The sequence below is a fragment of the Misgurnus anguillicaudatus genome, chromosome 4 (assembly GCF_027580225.2).
Source record: "Misgurnus anguillicaudatus chromosome 4, ASM2758022v2, whole genome shotgun sequence".
In the NCBI taxonomy this organism is placed as follows: Eukaryota; Metazoa; Chordata; class Actinopteri; order Cypriniformes; family Cobitidae; genus Misgurnus; species Misgurnus anguillicaudatus.
The window spans coordinates 36,588,749-36,605,767 of NC_073340.2; the positions used below are offsets into that span (position 1 = coordinate 36,588,749).

Sequence of the window (17,019 nt, forward strand, 5' to 3'; positions counted from 1 at the left end):
CATGACTAATTCTAGCCATAAGATACATATACAAGTTATATCCAGATAGTGAGATGAGTGGCAGGATAATACACATTGTATCCTTTACAGGTTTCTTGTCTTCTACTTTGTCGGCAAAATGTGCCGTTGTTGTGTGTGTGTCCTTTAAAATGCAAATGATCTGATCTCTGCACTAAATGTCAGTGCCGTGGTTGGATAGTGCAGATTAGGGATGGAACGGTATGAAAATTTCATATCATGATTATAGTGACCAAAGTTATCACGGTTATCAATATTATCATGGTTTTGTTAAAAAAAGATGGACATGTTCAAAAAGAACTGATACACACACTGAAAACATTTTTAAAAAAGTTTTATTTTTTGAAAATCACAATTTAATATTTCATATCCCTGAAATTATTTCTGTGGTAAAAAAATAAATAAATCTGTCTAATGAATACAATACATTATCCCTTAAATATTGACTTTTACCTAAAAATGACATTTTATTAGGAAAATTGTGGTGTTTCTTTACATTTTGTGTTGATATATCCTGTATTTTCTGTTTGTATCTTAATAATAAGAAGAGCAAAAAATGAATATGGATGTTTTTTAAAACTTTTCTAAAACAACAAAGCTGATGTTGGCCTTAGACTTTTGCACAATACTTTATGCGTGTGTATGTATATGTGCAGATTTATTTGTTTCCTGACTATATTATTATTAAAGCATTGTGTTATAATCTCTTCATTCTATCTTTTATCTTTACAGGGTAGAGACCGCATGCACTAAACTGGTGCAGGCCGCTCAGATGCTAAAGTCTGATCCGTATTCAGTCCCAGCTAGAGATTATCTGATCGATGGGTCACGTGGGATCCTGTCCGGCACATCTGATCTTCTCCTGACCTTCGATGAGGCTGAGGTCTGTCTTTAACATCTTTAACAGCTTCATTCCCATGTCTCTGACCTCTGTTGTGTGCATGTAGACTGACAGATTCTCACTATCCGTGACAGGTTCGTAAAATCATCCGTGTGTGTAAAGGGATTCTGGAATATCTGACTGTGGCCGAGGTGGTGGAATCCATGGAAGATCTGATCACATACACCAAGAACCTGGGACCAGGTGCACATGTACTCTTACTCTCTCTATAATTAAACACTGCTTTATTTCTGTTTCATAATTTAAAAACATGAACATGTCGATGTATGATGAAATTAATTCTTTGTGTCTGACTGTATTTGCATTGACAGGCATGACAAAAATGGCCAAGATGATCGATGAACGTCAGCAGGAATTGACTCATCAGGAGCACAGAGTCATGTTGGTCAACTCTATGAACACTGTAAAGGAGCTGCTGCCTGTACTGATCTCAGGTCTGATCACTTACCCTGAACACAATTACAAACTGATACATCATCAATTGTTATTGATTTTAAATTTTTGATGCAAACAATTACAAAAACAAGATAATCGAGTTAAAACTAAAAATTATTGTGTGATTAAAATATCAATTGTGTGCTGCTGGACCGATGTGTTTGTAAGGCACTTTGAAGTCTGTAGTCTATTGCAACATTTTCTTAATAAAAAGCTTAAATTAATGCAAGTTTTTAAAGTCATCCTGTTAAATAATGTTAAATTTTTTTAGTAAAATAATTGCGAGTATGATTCCTGCTAAAATAATCTCGATCAAGATTGTTAACCAAATCATCATGATTATGATTTTTTTTTCTACAAAAATATTCACAATAAGGTTTTTTACCCAAATAACCTTGATTATGAGGTGTTGTTTTCTGTCACTAAAATAATCACGACTATGATATATTAATTTTTTTGCGTAAATACTTGCGATTATGATTTTCAGAAAAATAACCGTGACTATGATTTCTGCAAAATAAATAAATAAATAAACAAACAAAATAATAATCGAGATTATGATTTTTCATAAAATAGTCGCAATTGTGGTGTATTTTGTTTTTACATAAAATAATTGAGATTATGAGTTGATGTTAAAATAATAATATAATAAATAAAAATTAATAATTGTGACTATTTATACGCTAATCGTGACTATGATTTCTGCTAAATAAATAAATAAACAAAATAATATTCGCGATTATGATTTTTACTAAAATAATCATGATTATGATTTTTCTTAAAAAATATTTGTGATTATGATTTTTACTAAAATAATCGTGACTATGATTTCTAATCACAATCATGATTTTCATAAAAAAGTTTGATATTTTTTTAATAATAAAAATATTCACAATTATGTTTTTTTACTAAAATAATTGTGACAATGATTTTGCCCATAATTGAGCAGCCCTACAGTATATAATGGTGTTGTTGTCGTATGTCCTGCAGGCATCAAGATCTTCGTGACGACCAGGACGTCTCAAGGTAAAGGTGTAGAGGAAGCCTTGAAGAACCGAAACTTCACCGTGGATAAGATGAGCACAGAGATCAATGAGATCATCCGTGTGCTGCAGCTCACGTCCTGGGACGAGGACGCATGGGCCAGTAAGGTGAGAGGTCAAAGGTTATCATGTCCTCATGTGCATGTAGCATTGGATTGATCAGACACATCTCTTGAACACGACAAAAATACACACAATAATTCACATGCATGGATTTGATTATAAGCTGCACCCTTCATATGCGCATGTACACATTTATGAACTAGTTTAACTTAGTAATGAAGGTTTTGCCTTCTGGGATTGCGGGCATCTGTTTGATAAGTTTGTGTGTGAGTGTCTAGCATTGTGTATTGGATTGTATGTGTTGGATTTAAGTTTTCTGGCTTGTTTTATTTATTATAAACCATAACAGAGGTCCATCCTGATAATTTTATGGACGGGCAGTAAACAGATTACAGATGGAGGTTGTTGCCAGCATCTAAAAAGGTTTTGCACTCAAAAGTGAATGTGTTTTATAAGCAGATGTTTGCTGTGTAAATCTAAAGTCTTTGTCACTGTATGCATCGCTGCTGTTGGTGAATTAAATGCATGAATTCATCTGAGTGATTTGAGGAAGATGAAACTGTCAGATGTGGGTTTTGGGTTTTTGTTGATGGTAAGAATCAGGCCGATGGGATGTGAATCTGTAGTTTTGGTTCATTTGTCTTTTCCTCTTCACACTTTGTCTCTCATTCATGACTTGGTAATTTTTGTTTTTTCCTCTTCCCGATTCATTTTCCTCTTCTGCAGAAGGTAAGAATCTGTGTGCATGTTCTCTTTCTCTCTCACTGTGTGTTAGCAGATGTGCGCTCGGCCACACTTACACGTGATGTCATCGGATGAGATGATTGGCTGAGGGTGCTGTCACTCATGTGTGTGTGTGATGCTAACCGAATGGATCTGTGCTCGAGGATAAAAATGTGTCACAGTTTGATGAGATGAACTTACATGTTTGTCTTGCGTTTTTGTCAGTGATCGCCCATCACAAAGATAAACATGCTTCCTTTTCCAGTGTCGAAACAGAATTTTTTAATGACCTCACTGCTGACATAATCTTTTAGTCATTGAGGGGTGCACAGACAGAAATATAGTATTGTCATGAAATCATTGAATTTGGATTTTGTTTCATTTAGGTTCATATGAGATCATGCATGTTGTGCTATTGATCAAATGTAAGAGGAGATCACTTTAGCTTATAATTTTAAGTTTTTTGTATTTTCTGGTTGTATTCTTAGAAAGAGATTTAGAATTAATTATAGGCCTATTTGTAATTATACCATTTCAAAAACACCAATATAATGCTGCATTTGAGGCATCAAAGTCGCGTCTAGCACGTTAGGTGTGCCACTTGAACAGTTTGAGTATACTCGCTTCATTCACTCGTGAAAGCTACGCCTGAAATTCTAGTCCAGACATTCACACGGAAATTTGCGTCATGGGAGGGGCTTCTGGGACTCCGCTCGCTTTTTGTAATCATGTCACTATTAAAGCAAGCTTGTGATTGGTTAACGCGGCGCGTTTTTCCGGCAAAGTTAAAATTTTTGAACTTGCTCGTTTGCCGCGGAAACGCTCAATTCACGACATTCGCGCGAATGAGGCGGAATAGCCTCTACCACGCCGCACTAAACGCCTCATTCACGCCACGAGACCTCCAGACGTGCATCAACGCGTCTTCACATTGACTTAACATTGAAATCACTCGCGCTTGATGCCTCTACCGCGGCTGGCGTAAACGCAGAATATGGTGGCATGGTGGCCTAATAGGGCGTACACACCAAACGCAAATTCAGTGATTTGCGCAAGTAGATTATAAACAAAGTCAATGCAAAGATGGGCGATGTGAGTAATGTGCATTGGGCAGCGCAATTTTTTGCGCAAGTCGAAAATATTCAACTCGCGTGAAAAATGTGCATGACGCAAAGTTAAATCCCACGAGTAATCTAGAGCGAGGAACGCGATGCTATGCGTTTGGTGTATACGCAGCTTAAGACTTTGCACAGTACTGTACATGTTTTGCCTGACAAATAATGGAATACTTTGAAAAAAATCCAATAGACCCACAAACTACTTTAGCATTCACAAAACACAGTTTTGGACAGGCGAGCACAGCTTACTTTTTTTTCTAGTAATGTTATGGCCGATGGCTGATATGATGACTGATAATATAAATAAAGATAAAGTACAATTCACATCATCAAATTAAAACATCATAATATGAAGATTAAAGAAAAGATGTATATACAAAAATAGTTTCCATTAGTTTCATATCCTGACATTAGGAAATAAACTGAGTCTTCCCTTTTCTACTGTAACTGATTTACATGAACATCATTTCTCCATTAAGCTTCAGTTTGTGATTATGAAGCGCTGGAGGAGGAAGCAGAGGTTAAACCGTTCAGATCGTCTGATTGATTCACACTGTGTCTAAATCTGTCTTGCAAAACTAATCTGTCTTGTGTTTTTAAAGCAGTGTGTGTGTGTTTGTGTCTGGACTCAACTGCTTGCGTGTGTGTATTTGTGTGTGAATGTCAAGATGTTTTAGTTGTCTATACACCTGCAGTGAAATGTAGATGGTTAAGGTTAACATTCAGTCACTTTTGCTGATTTGATGTTTGCTTTCACCACTTTGAGTTGCTGACTGGTACAAAAGAAATCTTCTAGTTGAAGACTTCTGGTCTTAAACCTGTTGCTGCACTGCAAATAAATTATTTTCATGAAAAATTTCTTGGTATTTTTGTCTTGTTTTCGGTGAAGATGTCTAGACATTCTTGAATTGGGATGCTTTTTCTTGGTGAGCGGGGGGACCCAAGAAAATAAGTCTAGTTTGTAGACCAAAAACATCAAATTTAAGTGATTTTGTGATAAGAACATTTTTTTAAACACTGAATTCAAGAAAAATTCAAGATAAATTTGCTTACCCCATTGGCAGATTTTTATCTATTTTTCGCACAAAATCACTTAAATTTGATTTGATTTATTTTTGACTTGTTTTCTTGGGTCGTTTTGCTCATCGGGAGGGAGTATCTTGGTTTGGGAATGTTTGGATGTGTTTGCTGAGAGCAGGACAAGAATACTAGGAACATTTTTTCTTAAAAATCATTTCTTGCAGTGTACCTTATTAAAATAATGAGTTTAGGCCCAATGTGTCCTGATGAGCTGACAAGCATGCAACTAGTTAAGAAAAGCAGACCTCATCGTGTGTGTGTGTGCGTGCGTATGTGTGTTTCACACGTTGAGACTGCAGTGATGGGAACTGTGAGGTTTGTGGGTTTACTTCTGAAGTTTCAGTTTGACAGCTGAACTCTGAACATCGTGATGAAACTTTGATGTAGAGTTTTGTGGTAGTGTTGCATCATCAGTGAACTAAAATCCCAAGGAACGTTTTAATGTTCTTAATCTTTATTTATTTATAGTAAGTTGGACTTGTATGTGTGTGACAGCTGTGTGAGTCAGGCTTAGGAAACAGCTGCTCAACTCACTTCACCAAAAAAGGAAACCCCTCTGTCTCTGTCTCTCTCTCTCTCTCTCTCTCTGTCTCTCGCTCTCTCTCTCCCCTACTCAGTTCAGTAAACACACATTTAATTCACTGTGCTTTATTGGCACGAGAATTTTCATGCATTATTGTCAAATAAATAATCTGTAATATGATCTGTTAAATAATCTGCAATGCAGACTTGGACAAAGAGTAAAGAAAGTTTATTGAGGTCATATTTCATACATCACACAAACACATAAATAAATACAGGATTGTGTGTCTGACAGTTGTTTGTGTGTATTTATTTATTAACAGGACACTGAGGCTATGAAAAGAGCGCTGGCTCAGATCGACTCAAAAATGGGTCAGGCTAAGAACTGGTTAAGAGATCCTCACGGCCAACCAGGTAACCACAGCTCACCTGTGTGTACATTTATAGAAGTATAGTGTCATTTATATCCTAAAAAGTTATGTTTTATTTCAAGTCCACACATAGGCTGCATCCGAAACCGCCTACTTCCATACTATATAGTAGGCGAGGCGGGTAGTATGTCCGAATTCATAGTATTCCTAAAACAGTAGTCGAAAAGTTACCCGGATGACCTACTACTTCCGCCAAGATCCTGAAGTGTTCTTTCGATGGATACTCTGCTATCCTGTGAGCCCGGGGTGAGGAGTTTTCCAACGAAGAAGCAGGAGGGGTGTTTTTTATTAACATTTAGTAACATAAATTATATAAATTAAACAGCTGTCTTTTGTATTTAAATTCCGCTTCTTTAACGTCATTCCAGTTACTAACTTGTTATAACAACATATGTCACGTATCAACATGGCGGATGTAGTACATCCGAATTCATTCTTAATATCCATATTCATACTATATAGTACCTTTTGTTTTAATGGTCGTTGTGTAGATACTTCAACTAGTAGGCTTTGTGCCCAGCTGCACTGCTTCCTGGGCTTCGGCCGGCTCCTTGTTTCCTGTCTGCCATTGTTGGACGGGCTGATTGATCCAGGTGTGCCTGATTATTGTTGTTGTGACTACTGAGGTCAGGCACACCTGGATTAATCAGTTTGTCCAATAATGGCAGACAGGAAACAAGGAGCCGTCTGGAGTTCGGGAGGTGGTGCAGCTGGGCATAAAGCCTTTTCAGTACCTACTGTCACAGTATGCGATTTCGGATGCAGCCATAATGTTTGTAAAGTTAGCAGAAATATTATAGTAATTTTTCACCAGCTATCTGACTCTCTTAAATAAACTACTCCTCCTTTTAATAAGATATTGATGCAAACCCCTTATTTATAAATCCTGATATGTGCATGGAAAATTTTAATGCTCATGTTGTATGTGTGCACGCTTTTTAAATGAGGCCCGTGGTGTACGGACACATTATGGATGTTTACTGATTTAATGGTTCCAGGTGATGCAGGTGAACAGGCCATCCGTCAGATTCTGGATGAGGCTGGTAAAGTGGGCGAGCTCTGTGCTGGGAAAGAGAGGCGAGATATTGTGGGCACAGCCAAAACTCTCGGACAGCTGACGGAGCAGGTCTCAGAGCTTCGAGGCAGGTATGTAGACCACCAGCGATGGGTTCAAACCACAAATCTTTGGGTAATCGATCCAGATCTCCAACCATTACACTACCACCATCTCTACATCTCTCTCCTCATCTGTGCGTTTACCCTGCTGTGGGATCCATACTGCGGTAAAAATGGTGTCCGTATGACGATCAATAGCTTTCAGACAGATCAATCACAGGAAGGGAGCGTTAGATCAGATGAAACTAGAGTCTTCCTGCAGATCAGATTCTGTCCTGTGTGTCTGATGTCATCTGATTAAAGGCCATACGTAGCCTGACGTGCACCTCTCCAAAAATTTAATAACGGGTCAGTTGTACGTGGGCCGTAAGTGCTGTGATTGGTCCACTAGAAGCCCTCCCATCAAGGCCAAAAAAATCACATTTCCTCACACGCATTTCCACTTGCGACTGTATAAACAAAGATGGACCAAGTTGAGTGATATTTAACTCAACCTGCAACAAAAGTCGCTTCGCCTTGATACGGTGTATACACCAGTGGACATTGCCTACTAGTAAAGATGCGTCGATATAAAATTTAAAGATACCGATAGCCGATTATTCAGACTGATATCGATACCAGTTATATTAACTTACATTAAGTAAAGGATTACATTTTCTGAATGTTATTCATTCATATTATCACAATTAAAATTTTATATTAAACTGGTGATGTCTCTTTACATATTCTATTCACAGAGCTCAAATTCATTGCGTTTTCCTGTTCTCCTTTGATTGACAGGATAAATCGGCCATGCACTGCAAAAATTGACTTTCTTACTTAGTATTTCTTCTTGTTTTCAGTAAAAATATAAAAAGAATTCTTAAATTAAGATTTTCTTGATGACCAAAATAACCTAAGAAAATAAGTCTAGTTTTTAGACAGAAAATATAAACTTTAAGTAAATTAGTGCCTAAAACGAGCAAAAAAATCTTGAAATAAGTTTACTTTTTTCATAAACACTTAATTCAAGAAAATGTTTCTTATTCCATTGGCAGTTTTTTTTTTTGTTACTTGTTTTAAGCACAAATTCACTTAAATTTTATATTTTTGGTCTAAAAACTAGACTTATTTTCCTAGGTCATTTTGCTCATTGAGAAAATACATCTTAGATATTTGTACTGCAAACAAGACCAATATACTAAGTAAGAAAGTAATTTTTTGCAGTGTGACTATCGGCTGTTTATAAACTATCGGACGATAGTTTGAAAATTTGCTTTTATCATCATATACCAATTATTGGCCGATATATCGGTGCATCTTTACCTACTAGTGATCTGCATGTGTAATCGCACGTCAATGCAAACAATGATGCAGAATTATAAATGAAAACGTAGCCTACAGCGTAGAACAGGACTAGTTAACTTGGGCCAAATGCGGCACGCCAGTCATCTTTATCCAGCCTGCCTTTATCAGATTTAAAATCAGAGTGGTTAATTTAAATCCAGCTTCGCATCAAACACGACAAATGACGGCTGATAACCCAGAAGTAATTCCCTATGGAGAGTCCCAAAGGGGTTGCATGGGGTGCCAACCAACGGCAGATGCGTAATTTTCGGATCCGATTTAAGCTTTGGATGCTTTGAAAAATATTAACTTGTGTGACTACAAAGCAACATATAATCAGTAAAAGTTAAATATATATAAAATGTAAAAAAAAATGGGGTAAAAGTTTGTCCCACATCACATTTACATTTTTCAAATCTGTCCCTCAGAGAAAAGTGATTAAAGACCCCTGGTGTAGACGCTATAGAGAAGTATAATATGACCTTAAGATCCATAAAGGCCACCTCCATCAGAAGAATGTTGTGTTGTTTAGGGCTAAACTTATCTTTCTTATGTTTTTCAAACGAAAATGTCTTTTTTTTAAATATGTAACTGATGCTTGCCTATGCAAAACTCACCCCCCATGACGCCCAGTCATTTTGTGTAGATACTCTATGGCTTGAGTTGCTTATTCAATGTAGGTCTGGGGTATTTCATGGCTGTTTTTCGTTGGCCAAGTGCAAATGTAAGTCTAAGTGCTTGGAAATGTAATAGAAAAGTTAATGTGTGCTGCATCAACCAAACTTTGATTTTCTATCAAATTGTTTAGAGTAAAAAGTTATGGAAGCCAAAGAATATTTGGGCCTCTGGAGTGTGTTGTATTAAATATGTTTTTTGTGTTTACTGCAGGGGTCAGGGTGCGACTCCAGTGGCCATGCAGAAGGCCCAGCAGGTTTCTCAGGGTTTGGATGTTCTAACTGGGAAGGTGGAAAACGCTGCCCGTAAAATGGAGGCCATGATAAGCTCCAAACAAGCCATAGCCAAGAGGATCGACGCTGCTCAGGTATGGTTACAGTCTTAAGCGGGACATCAACATCATTTGATCTTGATGTAGGTCCAAAAACACCCCTTGTTTATGTAGTAATTTGAACGGTGACCATACTCTCTGCTGAATCTGCAGAACTGGCTGGCAGATCCTCACGGAGGTCCTGAGGGTGAGGAGAACATCAGAGCTCTTCTGGGGGAGGCGAGGAAGATCGCAGATCTGTGTGAAGATCCCAAAGAAAGAGATGACATCCTGCGTAACATGGGCGAGATAGCCGCCCTAACCGCCAAACTTTCAGAGCTAAAGAAGGCGTAAGTACATCTCACTCCAGGCTTTGTGGAAATTCTTGGCCAGGATCTCTGGAATATTAGCTCGTTCTTCCGTAACTGCCCGCATGTGGAATTCTTAGTTTCCATTGTTTGACTGATGTTTGTCTAATGGTTGTTAAGCAACGTTTGTTTAAAGCGTTTGCACATTATGTATGAGTATGTGAGCTAGACTGGAGGAAAGATTTTGTCTTTTTAAACATAATGAACAAGAGAGCATTCTGATACATCTAAGTTTAAGTTTGATTGTAAGGTATGTGCTTTAAACTGAATAACGATTACATGTTTTCATGTATAGGGGTAAGGGGGATACCCCTGAAGCTCGAGCCTTGGCAAAGCAGATCGCCACAGCTCTCCAGAATCTTCAGTCTAAAACCGGTAAAGCCGTGGCCAACACCCGACCGGCCAAAGCAGCCGTACACCTGGAAGGAAAAATCGAGCAGGCTCAGAGATGGATCGACAACCCCAGCATGGACGACAGCGGAGTCGGTGAGACAAAAATGTTTCCTTCTTACTTTAATGAGTTTTGGAAAACATTTACATATAATCTATAACAGCTGGTCTGTCCATTTCACTTTGAACGGTTAAACAGAACTGTTGAACAGTAAAGGGGAAAACATTTTTTTTGGCTAACATATCAACGCCTCGTCTCCAACTGCAACATAAAGAGAAACAGTTTCACTGCATCTGTTTAGTCAATTATTAACACATAAAAAAGTCCCGTCCTACGTTTTGCACTAGAGGGTGAGGGTTAATGCTATTTCATGCATTCTGATATATTAACACAGTTAATACATTAACATTAATTAATGTGTGACGAAATATTTCTGGGCCAAACTCACGCCTCCTTTATCCTAAAAGTTTTTTTCAAACATGGGTACTTGTTACGTATCAGTGACCCCATATTCCTTTTATGGGCACTTCCACGGGAAAGGGGTAAGCGCGGCACGTCCCGCACGAATTGAGCGTTGCCGCAAAAAACGCACAAGTTGAAAAAATCTGAACTTCAGCGGATTTCCGCGGCACTTTAACCAATCAGGACCTTGCTGTAGTAGTGACGTGATTACAGGAAGCGAGCGGAGTGGACGCAGAAGCCCCTCCCATGATGCGAATTTCCGCATTAATGTCTCGAATGACTAGAATTTCATGCACAGCTTTCACGTGCGAATGAAGCGAGTGAACTCAAATGTTCAAGCGTCCAACTACGTGCGAATAGCGCGTTTTTGCAGCCTCTACCGCGGCTGGTGGGAATGCACCATTAGAGCGAGAACGACGAGGACGCTCATTAGCATTGTTCGTTTGAGTAGAAGTCACAGACATCACTGCACGCAAAGAAGAAGTGTGTTTTTGGATGTAAGGAGAAGAAAGCCTTGTTCAGCTTTCCAAGTAAGCCAGCCTTATTAAAACAATGGATAAAAATAGTTTATCCGGGGTAGCAGTGAAGTTTTGCGTATGTGTTTTGTGTTTGACGTTGAAATGCACACAAAACAATACACAAGTGTTATGGGAGCTTTAAAAATCATGTTAGGCTCTACAATACAACACGTTACATAAATAAAAGATGTCATTTGAAATATTTCCATCTTTCATGGTTGTAGGTCAGGCTGCTATTCGCGGTCTGGTTGCCGAGGGGCGTCGCCTGGCCAATGCGTTGCCCGCATCCCACAGACATGAGCTGCAGGGTAAATGTGAGGAGGTGGAGCACCTGATGGCTCAGTTAGCCGAACTAGCGGCCCGTGGGGAAGGAGACAGTCCACAAGCCCGCGCAATCGCTCAACAACTAGAGAACACTCTGAAAGTAAGAGAGAGACTTCACTGTAGTACATATTATAAGTCAAATAATTATGAGATAATCAACCATTGGCCAGCCACATATCAATATTTGTTCTGTATCGATTAATGACAATCACAGTGTGAATCATAGATAATGTTTTGTCATAGCATATTTAAACACAATTACAATTAATTTGTGAACAAAACTTGCCCCCTGCTGGTGAGTGAATGTTACTGCTTTTCTTTAGACTGCAATACTAGAGTTTCACTTTTATACATAATTATAACAGCAGATCTGTGTGCTGCTTGTGCTGGTGAAGCTGATGTAGTTTGTAATGTTTTGTGTGTTTGTGACAGGACCTAAAGGGTAAGATGCAGGAGGCCATGACACAAGAAGTGTCCGACATCTTCAGTGACACGACCACACCAGTCAAACTACTGGCCGTGGCAGCGACCGCCCCACCAGACGCGCCCAATAGAGAACAGGTGCGCTCGTAACAGCATAAGCACACTGAAGTGACCGCAGGTTTCTCGTGTGATTAATGATGTGAAATCTGATTTTAGGTGTTTGAGGAACGGGCGGCAAACTTTGAGAATCACGCGGGTCGACTGGGCGCGACAGCAGAGAAGGCGGCCGCAGTCGGCACTGCTAACAAGGGCACGGTGGAGGGCATTCAGGCGGCGGTCAAATCCACCAGAGAGCTGACACCACAGGTAAGAGAGAACGAGATGACGTTTATTTTGATCGAAAATGTCCTGACATCTGAAATGTTAAATGTGATGTTTTTTGCAGGTGATCTCTGCAGCTCGTATCCTACTGAAGAATCCTGGAAACCAGGCGGCGTACGAACACTTTGAGACCATGAAGAACCAGTGGATCGACAATGTTGAGAAAATGACAGGTAACAAAGACTTTACTTTCTTTTACAGGTGGTATATGACACAAAACTCAAAATTGATGCGAATGCTAAATGACAGTGAACTAGAGGTCTTCTCGGGTCCAAAAAAATGCACCTGTGATGACCCAAATCACTTTTTTCCCGAACCCGACATCCATAAATATTTTTTAAAGAAAGACCTACACAAGACAAACCTGAGAAAATTAGACTCGAACCAGTGGCAATTTTTTGACTGGACCCGAATGTAAATGGCATCGATGTGTTTGCAGTCTGCAGCCCCGCACGCCCCAGTCAGACAGAAAGAAACCCGGGTGGCCTTACATCCAATTTGGCCTGTTGCTCCATTTATTTTCCATTGTTATCTGACAACGACACCAAACTAACCGCTAAAATGTGCATTCAAACTTGATTGAACGGTCTGTGTTCGAGTCATCTCGGGTCCGTTTAGCAAAAACACATTCATTTTAAATTACCAGAGACCTGATGCCGCTATTATTATACTTGACCCGTGTCCGGACTCCGAAGGCACACGTGAAACTTTTAGACTCGAACCCGCTCGTGTCTCGGGTCGGACCTCGGGTTTTCAGATCTAAGTGGGGCCGTGAAGACCTCTACCGTGAAGTTTTTTTTTTTTACTGTGGACTCTGTCTCCATCTACAGGTCTGGTGGATGAAGCGATTGACACCAGGTCTTTGTTGGATGCGTCAGAGGATGCCATTAAAAAAGACCTGGACAAGTGTCAGGTTGCTATGGCTAATCACCAGCCTCAGATGCTGGTCGCCGGAGCAACCAGCATCGCCCGGCGAGCCAATCGGATCATGTTGGTGGCGAAACGAGAGGTGGAGAACTCGGAGGACCCGAAATTCAGAGAAACTGTTAAAGCAGCTTCTGATGAGCTCAGCAGGACCATTTCACCCATGGTCATGAACGCCAAAGCCGTGGCCGCCAACATACAGGACCAAGGTAAGACACTGTACAAGACAAATGACCATGATCATACCTGTAGCCATCATGTGAGAAGACATCTTGAATGCATGTTCTCTTGACAGGCCTTCAGAGAGGTTTCCTCGAGTCTGGTTTTAAGATTTTGGGTGCCGTGGCTAACGTGAGGGAGGCGTTCCAGCCGCAGGAACCAGACTTCCCCCCTCCACCTCCAGACATGGAGAACCTGCATGTCAGTGTCACCAATCTCTCCTGTAATGGGGTCTGTTTATTTGACAGGTCCAGTGAGATTTTAAACATTGTTGCCTCTTGTTTAGATCCAGGACACTGCTGCCCCTCCAAAACCGCCCCTGCCGGAGGGTGAAGTTCCTCCACCGAGACCTCCGCCACCTGATGAGAAGGATGATGAGTTCCCGGAGCAACAGGCCGGAGAGATGGTCAGCGAGCCCATGATGGTGGCCGCCAGACAGCTACACGACGAGGCCCGCAAGTGGTCCAGCAAGGTTAGCTGTCTCGTTGAATCCCCCACATGTTGAGCATGCATAACGCAGCAAGTTACCAAACGCTGGGTGTTTATTTCCTGCAGGGTAATGACATCATCAGTGCCGCCAAGCGTATGGCTCTGCTGATGGCTGAGATGTCTCGACTGGTCCAGGGCAGCACCGGCAACAAGAGGGCACTCATTCAGTGCGCCAAAGACATCGCCAAAGCCTCTGATGAAGTCACGCGGCTCGCCAAAGAGGTCGCCAAGCAGTGCACGGACAAACGCATAAGAACCAACCTGCTGCAGGTACAACTTGCACTAAAAATATACAGTCAAATGTGTTTCTGATTTCCAAATATGGTTTCATTGATTTAACATTTAGCATTTTCCACTTGTAATTGAATGACCTAAGAGGTTGATTTTAGGTAGAAAAAAGGTTGTAGTCACAAGGGAGTGATGTTTCTTGCAACTGCCACTGCAAATATAGCATTAAATGTGTTTCTGACCTATGAATGTGGTTTCATTGATTAAGCATTCTCCACTTGTGATTAAATGAACTGATGGGTTGATTTTAGGTAGAAAAAAGGTTGTAGTCACAAGAGAGTGATGTTTTTTTAAACTTCCACTGCAAATATAATGTCAAATGTGTTTCTGACCTATAAATGTGGTTTCATTGATTTAGCATTCTCCACTTGTGATTAAATGAACTGCTGGGTTGATTTTAGGTAGATAAAAGGTTGTAGTCACAAAGGGAGTGATGTTTTTTGAAACTTCCACTGCAAATATAATGTCAAATGTGTTTCTGACCTATAAATGTGGTTTCATTGATTTAGCATTCTTCACTTGTGATTAAATGAACTGATGGGTTGATTTTAGGTAGATAAAAGGTTGTAGTCACAAAGGGAGTGATGTTTTTTGAAACTTCCACTGCAAATATAATGTCAAATGTGTTTCTGACCTATGAATGTGGTTTCATTGATTAAGCATTCTCCACTTGTAATTAAATGAACTGATGGGTTGATTTTAGGTAGATAAAAGGTTGTAGTCACAAAGGGAGTGATGTTTTCAGTTCTTTGTATTTGTTAAATCTTTGTCTTTCTGCAGGTTTGTGAGAGAATCCCAACTATTAGCACTCAGCTGAAGATTCTGTCCACGGTCAAGGCCACCATGTTGGGACGCACAAATATCAGTGAGGAGGAATCAGAACAGGTCAGATTTCACTTGCGTGAAAGCAATTTTCTGAAGTTTCTTGAATATGTAAAAGCAGGCTAAATATGTATCGCTTCTCCCCCAAAGGCTACAGAGATGTTGGTTCATAACGCTCAGAACCTGATGCAGTCGGTAAAGGAGACAGTGAGAGAGGCAGAAGCTGCTTCCATCAAGATCCGCACAGACGCCGGTTTTACTCTGCACTGGGTCCGCAAAACACCGTGGTACCAGTGAGCACCAAAATCCCAGTGTGCATTGGGCCAAGCAACTCAGTCCAGGTCCTAAATGTCATTGCAGACATGTCAATCACGTTGTTTGGGGGTGACCAAACTATTCCATTTCAAAATTGTTCTTGAATGTTAATGGATGTAAAATAAGGGATGATATAATTCAGCATTCAGTTTCCTTCCAATAGCTTTTTTATTTGTGAGAAACGGTCTATTTTGTGTTGATGGATCAGAGTTAGAAAAATTTACAGCAATTATGTCCTGTTGTATCACAGAGGTTATTTTGTTAGGATTTTTTACAGGAATAATCTGTGGCTGCATTTGAAGCCTTACACACAGTTTTATATCTCATTTTTGTATCTTTACTTGCACCCGTCTTCTTTACACTGTTTGAATGTATTTCACACATACACAAAGATTACTCGTTATATTTTGCCTTTCTGCACAAAAACACAAGCACATTTTAAGACTATAATACCGCGATTAATAATATGCTTTTAATGCAACAGGTTAGTCATACAACTTCATCCATAGGTACACAGTTGTACTATTGTTCATCTGTAACCGTATGCTTAATAGAAGAACATTGGTGAATTGTTTCATTCCTTCAGGGATTGCAGTTTACAGAAGTCTAAACTGATAGGAGGTAAATCAAATTCTGGTGCTTAATGTGAAATATACCAAACCCGTTTTTTTTTTTTTCCGTTAACCAAACATACAGAACATATACATGCACTGCCGTCCCTGTTTTACCACTAAGATGTCACTGTGCTAGATACACTACTAAAATCTTTTGCGGGATGCACACTCAAGTATATTTATATGAGTGAAAATATGCTCTTTGCATATATATGAACCTTTTATAATGTTGAGAAGATCAGTAGTTTTAATGTAAATAATGATGACAGCCTGTAAGACCTAATGTGCCTTGTCTAATAAAGGATCTAATTATCATCTAAATCTATTGTGTGAGTTTGTGTTCATATTTCTCTATTACCTGAAGATCATATACATCTGCCAATCATTTAAATGCATATTAATGCAACTTGCAGCATTTCTTGACAGTATGAATTGAATTCTTATATAAAAATCTTGTATCATGTATTAATGATAGTTGTGGTATTGACTTTAATTTATACTTAATAAATATTTTTAAACAATAAATTACTGAATTATTTTACATACGAATGAATTAATATAATATTAGTGTAATATGTTGATAATAGTGGTTAGTTGTTATTATAATGAATTCATATATCAATGATATATAATATAAATGTTAAAATTATTTAATTACATTAAAAAGTCTAATGTTGAAATGTATGTTTTTTTATGTATCCTCCTCACTTTAAATACTTT

General features: G+C 39.2%; 1 protein-coding gene across 1 annotated transcript in view; it reads left to right on the top strand.

Moving 5' to 3' along the window:
- Positions 1-16,620, top strand: part of vclb (vinculin b) — a 29,329-nt gene extending 12,709 nt beyond the window's left edge. The window contains exons 3-21 of the mRNA XM_055175898.2: positions 751-901; positions 994-1,102; positions 1,231-1,353; positions 2,345-2,505; positions 6,227-6,317; positions 7,333-7,480; positions 9,665-9,818; positions 9,936-10,111; positions 10,425-10,615; positions 11,725-11,924; positions 12,257-12,385; positions 12,464-12,613; positions 12,693-12,801; positions 13,459-13,761; positions 13,848-13,972; positions 14,058-14,243; positions 14,327-14,530; positions 15,329-15,433; positions 15,521-16,620. Of these exons, the coding sequence (XP_055031873.1) occupies positions 751-901; positions 994-1,102; positions 1,231-1,353; positions 2,345-2,505; positions 6,227-6,317; positions 7,333-7,480; positions 9,665-9,818; positions 9,936-10,111; positions 10,425-10,615; positions 11,725-11,924; positions 12,257-12,385; positions 12,464-12,613; positions 12,693-12,801; positions 13,459-13,761; positions 13,848-13,972; positions 14,058-14,243; positions 14,327-14,530; positions 15,329-15,433; positions 15,521-15,667 (2,962 nt within the window). The 3' untranslated portion in view covers positions 15,668-16,620. The remainder of the gene's footprint in view (positions 1-750; positions 902-993; positions 1,103-1,230; positions 1,354-2,344; positions 2,506-6,226; positions 6,318-7,332; positions 7,481-9,664; positions 9,819-9,935; positions 10,112-10,424; positions 10,616-11,724; positions 11,925-12,256; positions 12,386-12,463; positions 12,614-12,692; positions 12,802-13,458; positions 13,762-13,847; positions 13,973-14,057; positions 14,244-14,326; positions 14,531-15,328; positions 15,434-15,520) is intronic.
- Positions 16,621-17,019: the final 399 nt, after the last annotated feature.